At 36.7% G+C, this 16,345-nt stretch overlaps 1 protein-coding gene across 1 annotated transcript in view; it reads left to right on the top strand.

The window, feature by feature from the left end:
* The window catches only part of EFL1 (elongation factor like GTPase 1), a 62,624-nt gene that overhangs the window by 17,065 nt on the left and 29,214 nt on the right, over window positions 1-16,345 (top strand). Inside the window, exons 12-14 of the mRNA XM_069866487.1 lie at window positions 946-1,097; window positions 1,811-1,989; window positions 2,677-2,812. Coding sequence (XP_069722588.1) covers window positions 946-1,097; window positions 1,811-1,989; window positions 2,677-2,812 — 467 coding nt within the window. The remainder of the gene's footprint in view (window positions 1-945; window positions 1,098-1,810; window positions 1,990-2,676; window positions 2,813-16,345) is intronic.

The following is a 16,345-nucleotide window of genomic DNA, read 5'->3' on the forward strand; positions in this document are numbered from 1 at the left end:
GTGGCTGTAATGACAGCAGGATCACAGGTTCAGCTCTTTTATATGGAGAATTAATAGAAACAGAGGAGGAACTGGAAAGATAAGATGACTAGCATCTCAAATTAATTTCCTTGTTTGGACTTTATTAAATGAGGAGATAACCTCTTATCTTGGGTTTTTATTTAGGGACAGATTTGAAAATCAAATGGATGATTTTGGGCGTAACTTACTTTGCTGTTTAAAATGCTTGAGAAGAGTCAGTTTATTTTACCTTACAGAAGAATGATGATGTCATTCTTGAATTATGTTAAAGCTCTTTATTTTGAGGCAATATTTTTCAGTGAGTAGATAAACGTTGTGTCAGAATATTAACATTTTTTTGTTGTTGGTTTTTTCTCAGTTTTAAGTCTTTTTATACTTTATGAAATTACTCATGTTAATGACAGGTACCTGGAGTAAGCAAAGACTTTATCCTTGCGTTTGAAAACGTATTGTAAAGACCACCTTGAAATAATAAAGATACTGCAAGTAGCTTAAAATGACAGTATTTGATCCTTATGTATTTGGAAGAAAAGTCTTGCTTTTTTCTAACTAACTTGCTATAGACAAGCTTAGATTAGTACTCTGTATATTTATTTTTAGCCGTCCTTGTAGCTCAGGATAACTCACTGGACACAGTGTGAAAAAGCAGTTTTGGAAATTGGCTTGGATCTTCTCTGGAAAAGTGGGAGAAACTTGACTTATTTTAGCAAAGCAAACAAAATTTAACATGATGGCCTCTTCCTAAACATGGTAGTGGAAGAGTTTGCTAATTTTAGCTGACTTAAATTATACAGTATCATGGGACAAAAGGCATTCTGCATAAGTTTTTACTTATGGCAAATATAGTATTCTGATCGTTGCTTTTTTATTTATTTTTAAAATAAATTACATTACCAAATACAAATGTTTTAAAATACATTGTAGGCCTTTGACTCAAGAAGAGATAGCCCGTCGGCGTGAACTTGCAAAACGAAGGCATGCAGAAAAATTAGCAGCAAATCAAGGAAAGGAGCTGTCAGAGAAGCCCCCAGGTGAAAATTCATCTGAAGTAACTGGGAACACTGGTGACACAAAAGGTATATAGTGCTCTGCTATCGGTTTCTCTCAGAGGATATTTAATAATAGTGTCTAGGTGTTGTCAAGGAATTATGTACCTTACAAAGAACCATACACATGCCAGTCCAAACCGTTCAATAGATGAAACTGAATGAAGAGTGAGGAGGAATTTCTAAGAAAGCTGGTAGTTCATAAATGCTGTAATAGTACCACGGACACCTTTTCCTATAGGTCGAGAACGTGCTTGGTGTCAGTACTTCCAGTCACTGAAGACTGATGCTTGAAGGAGATGCTCTACTGAAAAATGATTTTTCACTCTAAGTAGAAAGGTGCAGCAATTGAATTTTTGCCCTCATATATGGGGTAGAAAAATTCAAATTTGTTTGGCTTTTTTTGTTAGAACATTCTTATGGACTTGTTACTAGCATACATTATTTCAATATGATTTAATTCCTTTAAGCTTTGGTGAGAGTAATTGTTTCCTTTAAATAAAACGTCCAAACAACCAAAACCAAAAGCCTGAAACCAAACAGCCTAATCATTAATTGGTACAAAAGCAATGTATGAGCCAAAGGACTGAATCCAGTCATTATGAGTTACAATGGGGCATTCTTGCAGTCTTTTAATGCCTCACCAGTTCTGATAAGGTGATCTGTAATTGATATTATTACTTCTTCAGATGACGAGGCATAAACTGCTCTTATACTTCATATATTTTTCTAACTTTGATTAGGTGAAGAGCAACAGCTCACTGGTCAAGTGGCGATCATGACCACAAAGGCAACGAAACAGGAAGCAGAAAACAAGGAGTCTTTCATTGCTTTTGCTAGAGTGTTCAGTGGTGTGGTGCGACGAGGGCAAAAGATCTTTGTTTTAGGACCAAAATATGATCCTGCTGAGGCTTTGCATAAGGTAAGAGACGACACTAAACTGTTGCTATACCTTGGGATTCTTTTAAAATCCCACTGACAACTTATTACACAATGCTCACTCAATAAATAAATAAATAAATTCAAGTAAAAAAATAGTGAAGCAATTTAGATAATTGTGATAATAGCTGATTGTGTTGCAAACTAGGTATAAAGAAGTTTGGCAATGTTAAGGTTTAAGCATAGTGCTGCATTAGCTTACAACATGTCCAGCATGTCCATACTTTGCTTCAAAGAAAACTTGAGAAGGAGGTAAAAATATTTTTGGTGAACAGGAAGGTGCAGAATACTGTTATGGACAAAAAAAAATGCTGTTAAGTGTTTTGAAATTATTATCATAGAAGTTGATTATTAATTAATTTACTTTATAACATTTGTGCTGTTGGTGAAAATTGAAAGTAAGCTGGAGGTAGTGTGCTTTTAAAAATTACCAAAGGAAGTGTTCTCTTTTGTTTTCTTTATAAAAATTTGCTAGTTTGTCACAAGACTGGATTTTTTTGAAGGGGAAAATTATTTTCAAGTATATTTTGGTTTGTAGTATCTAACTTTTGAAATGAAAATGATTTTAGGCTGTGTTTCTTAGCTTTGGAATGCAAGGAAGTTTTTAGAAAGAAGTTTTTCTCAGTGCTAAGTGATAAATATCCAACACTGGTTCTTTTACTGTGTGTAGCTGTCATCCCAGTGTTCTGCTACAGATGATCTGCCAGTAGTACCTCATATGACTTGCTGTACATTGGAGAATCTCTACTTGCTTATGGGAAGAGAACTTGAAGATCTTGAAGAAGTACCAGCAGGAAATGTTCTGGGTAAGATGTAGCTAGTATTTAATTTCCTAGAGTTTGAATCCCTCTATCATTTGGAATAAGCTGAAATTATTTTCATGTGATTAATAATAAATCTATGAATATTTTTAGATAGGTTTTCTTATGTGTGCAAAAATAAGGCACTCTTAAATAAACAGTGGTTTTCGTGAACTTTGAATTGTGAGGAGGGAAAAGATGGATCAAGAGGAGAAAACTGGTAATTACGTTAGCCCGTTAGCCTGTTATCTACAGGTTGGAGTATTGCCAGGTAAGTGTTGCTGCCAGAATTGCCAAAGGAAGTAGTAAGGTCTCAGATTTTATAAACTGCAAGGATTATTCCACGAGCGGAAATTCTGTAATAGGACTTCTCTGGTGATGCGGATAATTGTAGTTTTATTTATGGGTCTGCTTGAAAAAGATTGGTGCTTAAAAAGATTTCTATTATGACTATAGCAGATTTTGAACTTCCTCCGTGGACAAGGTTCTGAGTGATAAGTCGTCCTAATCATTGAGTTAGGCTTTTTTGTGCCAGATCACAAGCTGCTTTGCTTTAGAGCATGAATAGCATTCTTTGCCAATTTTGTCCTTCATTTGTCTTTTTTTAATATCAGAAGAGTGTTCACAATGTAGGAAGTGGAAACTTCAAAGATTATTTTGTTTGCTATTTCTTTTATCTTGGGAATGAAAACTTATGAGCTACAGAAAAATATAAGATTTTTTACATGTGTATTGTCTGATTTTTAGAAATTTAGAGTAAATAATAAAAATAGGTGTACTTTGTCAGGGTTTGATTTTGGTAATCTAGGCAGTTAATCACACTGGTTGCTTTTAGGATGGGCCTGTTTCTCAGAAAATAAACAGTTGGTGAGTTAGTTTTATTTGGAAGCTTAATATTTTAAAATTCTGAATTATGCTTGACTCTAGTCTGATGCCCAAATTTACCATTTTCAGTATCTGAATGTATTAAGTATATGGTCTGTTGATTTAAAGAATTAAGAGTTTGGAAAATCCCTACTCCAAAACACACTGCAGTAGAAGTGAAAGGATGTCATTTTCGTGCTTGCCAAATAATAAATGCTCCTGAAATTACCTCCTGCGGAGAAAAACATATTATGAGAATTAGATTGTGTTTGATGTTGGGTTGGACCAAATTTCAAGAAACGTTTTTGTAAGTAATTAATTCTAGGAAAAAGTTGTAGCCCTGTACTGCTGAAGGTTACTCTTAGTGAGGTCTGACTTAAAGAAACGGGTATTAGTTGAGTATTATGAAAATTCTAACTGGTGACACAGGATTTGTCATATTTAGAAGACTTCATTAACATTTTATGATGAGAATTAACTGTCAAAGTGCTTAGCCAAACTGTTTTTGGTATTTCTTCTCTTTTTACCAGATCATTGTCCAGTTTCTTTACATATTGACAAAACACGCTTTTATTTTAATCTAGAGCATGCCAGCTCAAGTATATATTTTTTTAATAAAAATCTGATTTAATTTTAAAGCATTATTTTAAAAGCCCTAAATACCTTCTTGTTCACTTGTTTCTCCTATTTCCCTATGGAGCTGCATTGTTAATTTTCATAAATTCAATAAACTCCTTTACTAACTTGATGGTGATTTACCATGCCAGGAGAAAATGCAACATGAAAGGAATTGGTAACAATGGTGATGTTATTCCACTTCCGTTATTTCAGTTAGTAACAGTGATTTCTGTTTCAAAGGCTATTTATCTTCCAGCTTTAGAGCATACAACAGTGATTTCTCTTCAGCCTTCTAAGGAAACAGGTTTTAGATTGTCTAGTAAATTAAGGAAGCTTTTCTGAAAGCTCTATATTTTTACTCTGTATAATTAAAGTATTGCTGTAAGGAATACACAGTTAATCATGACTGCCTATTTCCACTTTAAATCTTGTGGTATAGGGTTTTTCAGATTTTTTTCTTCAAGACTTGGAGTGGATTTTTTCTACTATAAGGAAGAATCTGCTTGGTCCTAGTGAGCAGCTTTTTTATTCTTTGTACTGGCTTATGCAAATGTTTAATGATCAAAGACATGGCTTGATACATACATTGTTTTACTGAAGATGAAGAGACTTCATCCCTTATTCCTTGCATTCAATTAATGTTTTGTTAAAATATGAATCTTATAGTTGCTAAAAATCTGATAAACTTGTAGGAACATACTTTAAATGGAAAAGGTAATGAGGAATGCTGTGTTTAAACTACAAACCTGTCACACAAAGAGAATTCAAGAACATCCAGTTGAAAAGCAATGCTATGTCCTTGTCTGATATGCATAGCCATTTTGGCAAGCTTTGGAAAGCTATTTTCTGTTATCATTCCAAGTTCCTGGAAGTTAGGAGATACAGGCTGCTTTGCATTAATTTGTTTGTTTTGCAAGTTTGTAACGTAAATGTTTTGTCTAAAGTACTTGTCAAAAAGCTTTATGCTGTTTGTCATTTTCAAGTAATATGGCAAATGCAAAATACCGCCTCCTTCCACATAGCTGTTCGTAATTCACATTCTTTCTTGACAGTCTCTGTGACTACTGTATATTTTTTGTAGACCTTGAGTAGGAGGTGAAATATATTTTAAAACAAATGAAAAAGTTACTGGGGACCAAGGATAGTAAAGTCTTTGTAATAAATCTTCTTTTAAAAATTGTTTGTCAGAAAATTTTATGAAGAGAGTAAAATTCTTGTCTTTGACAAGAACATCTGGTTTGTAGAATTTGTAATTTTAGAAGCACTGTTGATTTCTCCGCTCTGAGAACTAAAAAGGAGTACGTGAACAAAATGCTGTTTGAAGAGAGTACTATCTTATTTTTCACTCTTCCCTCCATGCCCCCACAATTCTGTTAGAGGTCCTGTGCAGGACCTGTTAGAGGCAGGAAATTATACATCGTACCTGGTACTACTAGGTTCTGCTTTGTACCACTTTGAATTAACAGAGGCCTTGCAGGAGGAGAATCTAGTTCCTGGAGCAGCATGTAAGGTGATACTAGATGAGGTATGTGCCCTTGTATTCAAAATGGCACTTGTATTGCCTGTGTTCAATTGAAACTGCTGAATGAAAAACATCACAGTTGTTGAAATGGGCTATGAAAAGTATCTTGAGGTTTAATTTGGAATAATGTTGAAGTGCTGATCCAAAACCAAATCACGTGTCTCTATGTACTAATTCAGGAATGGCTTATGTTTCTGTATTGTCACAGGCCTTTTGCGTGGCATACAGTTGTTGAATTTGAACCTCCTCGTTATCAGGTCTGAGTCCTGGGAGTGAGACCCTTGTCTTGCAAACAGCCTACTTACTTGTCCTTACTGCAGTGCTAGCATTCCCTGTATTATTCTGTCTTGCCTTAAGGGTCATGTGAACTTTTGTACCAGCCTCACTTGACTTGCAGTTGGGCTGATGCCTTATTACCTTAACAGATGCAACATTAACCTGTTTTGTAAATTCTAACTAGGTATGGTGTATTAAAATGCTTGAATTCCAAAATATAGAAGGACTCCATCTTGTAACTTCAATAAATAGAAATACTCCATGCTTGCAAACATTACATGTGACAATTACATATGTCACCTAAATTTGTATCTCAAAATCAGTTGAGTTCTTTTGATTCCAAGACATCTCGTGCACTGTTTGTGCTCGCCTCTTTAAAACTGCCTGAACATCCATTGGAAAAAACAGTGTATCCTAGACCTTGGACACAAATCTATGTGCTGTTTTGAAAATGCTGCCCTGGTGTGTTTTTAGAATACAAACTATCTTAATGGATGTTGCACATCCAGAGTCATGCATGCATGCCCACAAGTTCAGAATAATGTGTGTCTTACAATTAATGTGTATGCTGTGTTTTATCCACAAGTACTACAACAATAATCTTGTGTTTGCTAGCATACAAAACCCAGATTCTTCTTAGAGCTGCCTGTATGACTATTTCACTGCTTTTTGGGTTTTTTGAATACTGTTAAAAGCTTTTCTCTTACTGCTAGATTTGTAGTGTTTTAATGTTCATAGGAGGCTAGGTGACATCATGAATATTTTCAGAAGCAGTTAGCTATATGAATTCAAATGTTCTAACAAATCAAGAGCCTTTGTTTCTTTAACTTACTAAATGATGTTGTTAAAAGCAAGAATCTAAAATCCTGTTGCCAGCTCACTATGAACTGACTTCCTACATGACAGGCTGCTGTGTACCTTTATATTTCCGTTTTGAAAATTATTGCTTTCCTGCTCAATGTTCTTTAATGTTTTTATTATTTATCGAGCACTTATGGGATTCTTGATGTGTGAACGCTACATCATGGGAACTGTAGGCGGTTACAGATTCGTACTTCTGGGCTTTTTGGTGCCTTTCTCAGGATAGGTGCCATACAGCTGCAGTTAGCATGAAGATCTGGTATGAAGTAGTACAGCCAACCTCAGTACAAGGTGTCTAACAAGCATTTTATTCCTTTAGGACTTCATTGAACAATTTAGAAGCTTTTAATAAGCAGCCTCTATTAAGAGCAAAGAGCAGCTGCAAGCAGTGATGCCATTTTAAAGGCCCAGAATGGCTTTCTAGGACTGATGCCAACTAGTAAGCATTAGCACCTTCTGTGAGAGCCCTAGGAACAGTCCTGCTGTTTCACCAGCCTTTTATTTCTGTGCAAACATTTGGTGGGCTAATTTCACTCTCTGAATCAGTAATGTGATTATTAAAAAAAAAAAACAACAAAAACCAAACTGCCAGCCTGAAGTGGTTCCAGCTGCATGGGCTGGAATCTGAGCCTAGTGTGATCCGTGGACACTGGAGGGCAGTCTTTCTCAAGGATGTTACCGAAAATAGCCGAAAATGGTGAATGAAACAAAGAAAACTCAAAGCTTTGTCTTCTATTTTGGAATACTTACAGTTTTTATCACCAACTGCCATCTTATAACTTCAATAAAACAACCCTGTATTTTTAACTAGCTTATAGTAAGCCAGTAGGTTTTATCTCTGAGCTGTTGAGTGTACGTGGCATCATTGTATCTATATTAATTGTTTCTTTGAGCTAAGGACATGGTAGTTAAACTGTTGTTTGGTCTCTTTCAGTGCTGGAAACCGAAGTCATTTTCTTAACTCTATTTTTGCTGGAGTTGACTTAGTCCCTTTGCAAATACTGCTCTTTGCTGTGTGTGGTTCCAACAAGCGGGCTGAGTAATTTGTGTTGCCTACTGGGCAGTGTAACGTAACATTAAAATGAAATTATAATTTTGCTGATAATCTGAAGTTTCCTTTAGCCCGTTTCCCTTAACCCTTTCTGCTGTTTTATTTGTGATTCTGTTTCAGGGGGATTTGACTTGACAAACTTTATCATAAAAGAAATAAGTGATTAATTGTTTTGATTTCCAATCAGTGTCAACATATCACTGGAGAGAAGAAAATATTGTGTCTTAGAGCAGAGGTATAACAGTGACATAAGTCTTTACTGACTCTGCTAAGGTTTTTTAGGGAAGAATACTTTGAATGGTTAATGGTTGCCTTTTTTAGATTGGGTGTTTTTTAATTTATATTGAAGATTTTAAATTGCCTTTTGTGTAGTTATACTTTTTCTGTTTTTTCTGACTAGCTTCTTAACACTATAAAAGGGAATCATATGTGTAGTAATTCTTCTGAAGAAAACCACTTCTAGATTTTTCAAGTGCTTCTGGAATGTTCTCTGCTCTAATTTTCAGGGGTTTATTAGGAGATCTTAAAAATGTGTCTAGTCTTGCCTCTGGATACAAGGGATTTTTAATCATATTTAAAAATTGAGCTGTATAAGATATAAAAGTCGTAATGTATTCATCTCGCCAAAAATGCCTTAAAGCTTGCTTTTGACCACTGTTGGATTATAATGTCAAAAAAAATCAAATAATTACGTTTTTGAGGAAAGGAGAGAATACAATGGAACATTCTGTATCAGTTTTAAAGCAACTTTTAGCTATTCTAAGGTGTAAAATGTGAGCTTTCATGTAAATGAAAATTAGATTTCTAAATAGTCTTACAGATGTGAGGCAAGTACTCCTGATTCTTTGGAGTTGGTATGCAGACAGATACTGCTGATGCTTAAGGTTTCCCAAGTAGTACCAGAAGGAGAACTGCCTAGACTTGTCAGTGTTCGTTGTTGCTGCTTCTATGCCTGCGGGCAGCAGTGGGACTAACAAGAATCAAGACAATTTAATACCCTTACTGCTTGAAGAAACTCACAGCACAGCGGCAGGCATATGCTCACAGCAACTTAATAGAAAAGATGTAGGAATAGACTACAAAGAGGGTTTGAGGTGTAGGGAGTCCGTCTGTTTATCACCCCTGTGTTTTCTTCAGGAAGAAGTGAGTTTTGGCTTTGAGATCTCAAATTTATTAGAATCATAGAATGGTTTGGGTTGGAAGGGACCTTAAAGCCCATCCAGTTCCAATCCCTCTGTGATGGGCAGGGACACCTCCCACCAGACCAGGCTGCCCAAGCCCCATCCAAGCTGACCTTGAACATCTCCAGGGATGGGGCAGCCACAGCTTCCCTGGGCAAGCTGTTCCACTCTCAGGGCAAGCCTCACCACTCTCATGGTGAAGAAGTTCCTCCTTAGGTCTAATCTAAATGTGCCCCTCTCCAGTTTAGACCCATCGGCCCTCATCCTATCATTACAAGCCTTTGTAAACAGTCCCTCCTCAGCTTTTCTGTAGCCCCTTCAGGCAATGGAAGGTTTCCTCCAGGTCTCCTCCAAGCCTTCTCTCCTCCAGGCTGCACAAGCCCAACTCTCAGCCTGTCCTCATATGGGACGTGCTCTAGCCCTCTAATCATCTTTGTAGCCCTCCTCTGGACCTGTTCCTACAGTTCCATAGCCTTCTTAGGCTGAGGATTCCAGAACTGGACATTATTATTATTATTATTACCCTATTATTACACCAATATGCATTGATGAGAGTTCAGGGTCGCTGTTAAAGGAGACCACCCCCTTTTCCTTGCGTTAGGGTGGAGAACTGACTAGCGGTTGCTTCTGGGCAGATGGTACTCAGCTTTTCAGTAGCTGACTGTGGGTTTTGGTCACAGATATTAGCTGGCTCATCTCCAAAATTTCCAAATCTTCTGTGTGAATACTTGATTGGGTGTGATTTTTCAAGTCTTTTTAAAATGAGAGGATATGGATTTCCCCCAGTATTTCAGTTACTTCTTTTAGTCAGCATCAATGTATTAATTTTAGTCTCTCCCTCTGTGAAACTAAATATGTCAATGTATATAGAGAGTAGTTATTTACAGTAATAGCTGTATTTATTACTTGGCTAATGAACCTCTTATTTTTTCTAATACTAAAAGAGAACAAGAGTTAGTATCACTGATGTAAAACAGTAATTGAAGTCTTAAGGTGAAATTTTGAGATGACTGGCTGAGCTCACATCTGTAATGTTGCACTTGGAATTTTTTTCCAGCATACTGAGCTAGATCACTGATTATTTTGGGAAATTACCTTGCATTTTCATTTGAATAGCCTGAAAACTATAACCTCCCTCAATCTGTTTATAGAAATTGCTTTGAGCATGCTTTTGGGTTTGGTGTTTTCTGGTTTTTTAAACCAATAACCTCTTTAAAACTAGAATGTCAGTATTGTTAGTAAGTAGCAGTTTGTAGAATAGTGGTGTACGCTCTGCTTTCTTGAGAGCTGGGTCTGTGCGAACCTCATGAAGTTCAACAAGGCCAACTGCAAGGTCCTGCACCTGGGTTGGGGCAATCCCAAGCACAAACACAGGAGAATGGATTGAGAGTAGCCCTAAAGAGGAGGACTTGGCGGTGCTGGTGGACACGAGCGTCGGCAGTGTGCACTTGCAACCCAGAAAGCCAACCTGGGGTGAATCGGAAGAAGTGTGACCAGCAGGTCGGGGGCGGTGATTCTGCCCCTTTTTATGCTTTATTACATGTCAATTCAGGTATAGCAATTCAGACATGATAAAGGCACCATAAATCAGATCTGTTTAGGAGTGTGTGCAGTTACCAGGGTGGTTTCATCAGCTGGGTGTTCCTTTAGCTGTTCTGGTCAGAGAAAGTTCAATGTCTATCAGATGAATTAAGTTTTTTAGCTTCGTAGCAAAGCTGGTCAATTCATGTACGGAAAGGTAATTGTAAAATGTAGATATTTGTCATAGTATCATGTCATAGTACACTTCAGGGCAGATAAATAAACAAAACTGTAAGTGGAATACTGTCTGAAGTATCATTTGGGGTAGACTTTTACTTAAGTTTGGAATTGCAAAGATATTGAAGGATATGAAAACTTAAATAGTGAACTTAACGGTTTAGATAATCTTTTTATGCTGAATCTTATAAATATATTTTGGATATGTTTGCATCTCCGTCCTAACATAGCTTCTCTCTTCTGGGGACTCCTATACAGTGCTGCTTCTTTATTCTTTTGCAGTCTTAGTAAGGACAATGTACTTTTCCCAAAAATCCTTAAATAACACAAGCTACGTGCCTAGATAATGGTATTAATGATATAATATAATTTCTGATGTTTATCAGTGCTGAAATATACCATGTGTAACTTGGGGTGGGGGAGAAGGAATTTGGTCTAGGAGTTAGTTTAGTCTCAAAAAGTTATCTGCTCTGTAGGAGGCAGTGAATGAGTGGTGGATGAAAGCAGTTTTCTAGGCAGCATAGATTTTGTTGGTTAAATCTAGTTTTTCATTATTTTTATACTTACTGACTTCTGAGTAATTTCCCTTAAATCTAATCTTTTTCAGCTTTAGTATATCAGGAAGTTGTTCTCAGTGTATGTAGTTTTTAGCAATAGAATACATGGTAATTCTTTAGAATTTGTAATATTTTCTGTTTCTGTAGAGTCTCTTTTCCAAGGTAATGTAAAACTGAAAGTCCTTTACATAGCTTTGATTGAATAAGTCTTTTCCTCATCTTCATGCTTTAAACAAATATCCTGTGAACAAAACACTTCTGAAGAAAAAAAAAATGTGGTTTTCTTTGTTTTTCACTGAGTTTCATTTTTCTCATAGCATACACACAACTGTCCGATAAGGATTGTATGTTAAGTTGAATATCAAATTATCTCAGTATTCATTGGAATTATGTTAATGATGATGATAATCATTCCTTGACAAATTAGTGTAGTTAGAGAGTTGTCATGTAATTTTCCATTTGTTTCTTTACTAGAGATGGAAATAGGAACCAGGTAATTTGTCTTACGCTTTAAACTGTTTTCTTATTCTCATTTAACATGAAGCCAGAGGGCACTGTTTTTCATATGGTATAAAAATGTGTAGTTGTGTAGTTATTTCAATTTTGAGTAAAGGTTTCGCATGGATTCACAGCACTGTCAGTGTAGTGAAAACTTTGGATTATTGTTTTTAATGTGCATTTTCTCATGCAGAAAATATACAGATGCTTTTACACTAAATGAAATTTATGTCACAGTACTCTGAAAGCAAAAAATCTGCTATTGGTGTCTTGCCTACTTATTAGCTCAACTCAGAAATAATATACTGGTTTCAGAGGCAGAATAGTGTTAAGTAAAGCCACTGTCATGAAAGCATCTTGTTTAGCTTCCTTTTTGTCTTTGATACGTCATTTTTCCTGAGAAAAGCTACTGTTTTATTTGATAAAGAAAGGAAAAAATTCTCCCCTGAATGTTCATTTCATTTTTGTGGTTCCACTACTGCCTTCTCCACAAAGTAATAGCCAGGCTTTAGAAATTAGACTTGACCTCCTTCAGCTGTCTTTGAAGTGTTAACATGGCTCCAGAAATCTACCCTTTTTCTGTGAGCTCCCCACCCCAAATCTTAGCGTTAACCTCATGTTTTCTCTTCAGATTCCACCTTTCTCTGTGTATTTCCATCTGTTATTCTTTCTACCTCAGCTTTTTATTTCGATTACCTTAGTTATCCCATGTCAATAAAATGACCGTATGACAATATTTTAGTTAACCACAACCTAAGCAAAAGCTCTCTCCTAACTGGCATTGTTTATGGAATACAAACCACTAATTCTTGAGGGCAATTTATTTGAATGTATCTTAAATTCCTGCTAGAGTACTTCCTAATCTTAGACAGGCCTCCTGTGTAATGGGGAGAGGAGCAGGATAAGCGCTTTCACACCCACGTGTGAAAAAGTGTTTGTCTTGTTGTGTAATAGACCTAGTGCCTGGAATATACAGCATTCTTGCAATAAATACCATCTGTGGTTGTGAAATGCTTCTGCTTCTACCTTTGAACTAGCCACAAAAGCCTTTTACTACTTTGTATGTTTCTCCTTTACTTACATTGTTTGTCGTTACCACAATTTCTTCAAGGAGTTTAGAAAAAGCAAGGAGAAGGTTGCAATGAGGGCAGGAGAGTCTGAGGGAAGAAGACCAAATTGGAAGTAATTTTGCATAGAATCCCACTGAACACACTCAGTTGCAGAGAATCAAAATCCTGCATAGCAAATGGGGAGGTTACGAAGTCAAGAGTTTGTTAATAAAGGCCATGTTTTAGTGAGTTATTTTCTAAATATTTTCCTGAGATTTTTATGTTGTTTCATGCTTCACACTAAATTGCAGCAGCATTGTGAGGGTTGTTTGGCCTGTGTCAGGGTGTGAGTCATGAAGTTGGCTTTGTCTGGCTTGTGAACTGGAGGGGGGAGTTAAGGCAGAGCTATATTTAGGAGTATCAACTGATGTCAAACTGGAGCACTGCTAAACAACAGTGTTAAAGGGACAGCACTGGCTAGTTTCAGCTCAAAGTTGAGATTATATGTAGTCATTTATCGTTTAGTAAATAACTAGAAATACTGATATTGACTAGAAATATTCTTCTGCAGAGGTTGCAAGCAAAGCAGTATGAATCTGAATTTGTACTTGTCTAGTAAAGCTATTCTAATTTCACTTTCAAAACTGTATGATTGAAAACAGCAAGAGTAGGTAAAACTATCTAACAGGCTTTAGAATCTGAATTTTTAAGAATTTGCTATTTATAAAAAATCGTTTTTCCACTTACAGGTAGATAAGAGTAATGTTTGAGGGGCTGTTACTATTGAGTTTTTGTCTTAAAATGCAGGGCAACCACTGACTTGGCTTTATTGTATTTTGAAATTTTGGCATTGATATGTGGAACCAAATTTAGACACCTTTTTGCATCTAATTAAGACTGAAAGAAATATGGTTCTTTTCTAGCCTTTCTTACTCCTCAGTTCTCTCCAGTGAGGTCTGTTATGTATTTGAACGAAATTCAGGCCAGTGATTTTAAAAAATAAGAGGCTCCATTTTCCAATGCTGCTTTTCTGTCATAACTGTCATGGACTCCAGCTGCTGGCTTTTTGAGGGGGGGATACGTTTAGTAATTTTCTTTTGCATGGATGTAGTAGATAAGTCACCTAATTTGGTAGCGAGCATTTATATTGCCATCTTTGTTTCTGGGCCTGTTTGTGTGAAGACAGTGAGATTGCAATAGGAAAATTGCAGTGAATCTAGGGACTTCATCTGAGACCTGAGTGAAAGCTTTCCCCTACAGAATGGAGAGATTTCTGTCATCCTGATGAATTTGAAGCTTGCAGGTTTTTTCAGAGGCATTTAGTGTTAGTTTAAGCACGCTATTGTTGACTTGAATGTAGGCAGAGCTGACCCAAGACAATGTACTGGTGAGGAAATTGAGAAACCACACTTGGAATGTATAAACGATACCACTGTTTAAGTTAATGTATGGGGATAAGTCAGTTTATCTGTTACTGTTATTTTAAGCTTTCTTGGCTAAAGTATAATCATTGCCGACTTTGATAGAAGTCTGTTTCAGTGACTGATTAGATTTCTGAAATACGGTGTTGAGCAACAAGTATTCCTTTAAATACTTGGTATTCCCCAAGTGTCATATTTTAAGATTTGTACAAATCATGCTTTATGGAGTATTAAAGGATTGGCTCAACAATTGTGAGTTGCATGACTGTGAACTCATTAATCTAAATGAAAAGGCATACCTGATGGTAGTTCTTGTTACCTCAGTAATTGCACTTACAGATCAGCAAAAATATTCAAAATCATTTCCCTTCCCTTTAGTCTGCTGGAGCTGTTGAGGACAGGGAAGTTAAAAGCACACGTGATGACTTCTAAAGACAGCCTATATGGTTCATTGATGCAAAGAGCTACATGTTGAGCACCTTTCAAGACGGGACCTAAAATGTATGGAATCCTGTTGTCAGAGCTTTTCTGTGAAAGACTGATTGTTCTGTGACATGTTCAAAAAGCACATTCTCTGAGCAGTGGTACTAACAAAGCCTGGATTCCTGTGGACTGGTGTCCTTAAAATCCTCAGCTGCCCTCTAAGCTACGCCTACCCTCAGTTGTGCATGTCCCAGTTGGCCAGCCAGGATGCGTGTGCTGGTCGCCAGGCGGCTGCTTCCGGGCGGGATATATAATGATTGTGTTTAGCCTGCCCTTTTCTCAGTGAGCTCACCAATTTTGGTCTCCCTTCAGTACTTAGCCATTGATTTTACATAACTTGTGGAAACTTAATTGTATCTGAACCCTCTCTCTCGCTGGTAAACTTAGTGGAAGTTTACAACATGTTTAAAAGTTGTTGAGGGGAGAGTGTGTGATTACAGGAGTTGTGTTTACTTTGGAAATGTGACTAAAAACACAGTCCATTTTTAACAGATTCTTTTGTTTACAGAATCCCATCAGGAAGTATGACATACTCTGTTGGAAGCATTGCTTCTCAACCAGAAAAAGTCATTTTAAATAATCAGCCATTTTTACCAGAAATACTTTACACTTTTAGTAGAAAAAGTTCATCTCTCCAGACCTCTTCCAAAGCATTTAAAGCTTATACATTGCAGTGGCAAATGGCCTCGTTTCTTTTTTCAGAGAAGCAGCTGACGTTCTGAGTTTTAAGGTTTTGCTTTGTCCTGAAGCCACAGCCGAGTCACTGCTGTTGCTTGTGGGTGATAGATGATACCACATCTGTGGGCTCTTCTGTTTAGTCAGCAAAATGTTAGCCAGACCGATGTCGTTTCTGAGTGGGTAGCGGTGGGGAATGGAGACAAATAAACTTGTTTCAGAACCACGAGGTGTTAGTTCCAATTCCTACATGGATAGAAGACAAAAAAGGGTCTCTTAAATAGATGTGTTGCTAAACCTGTACTTCTAGTTGGCTTTGTCATGCCATAAGAGTTTCACTGTGATTAATATGTTGGTTTGCATTTTCTTGGACAAGCAGTGTCTCTTACAAATGTATTAATGCTTTGTTGGTTGAGTGAAAACTGGATGAGACGGAAAATTGCCTTATTATTAGATTAGTGTTACTTTTTATTTAGTATCCTGAATTGTCTCATGCAGAATTTGTCAAATGCTAGTGCTGGTAAGCCAGAAGTGGTAAGCAAGATTGCTCTTTGCTGCTAAATCATCTTCATTCAATTTGAGATGGTGTTCTTAGACTGCTTTTTGGAGTGGAGTCCCTTCTCATTTTATCCTCTAATGTGAAGAAGCATTCAGTGCCTGGTGTTATTACTGTTGAAAAGGAAATTAACAGTAAGGTTCTTCAGGATGTGGGGATGTTCAAGCTC

Source organism: Phaenicophaeus curvirostris, chromosome 12 (genome assembly GCF_032191515.1).
Source record: "Phaenicophaeus curvirostris isolate KB17595 chromosome 12, BPBGC_Pcur_1.0, whole genome shotgun sequence".
Classification (NCBI taxonomy): domain Eukaryota; kingdom Metazoa; phylum Chordata; class Aves; order Cuculiformes; family Cuculidae; genus Phaenicophaeus; species Phaenicophaeus curvirostris.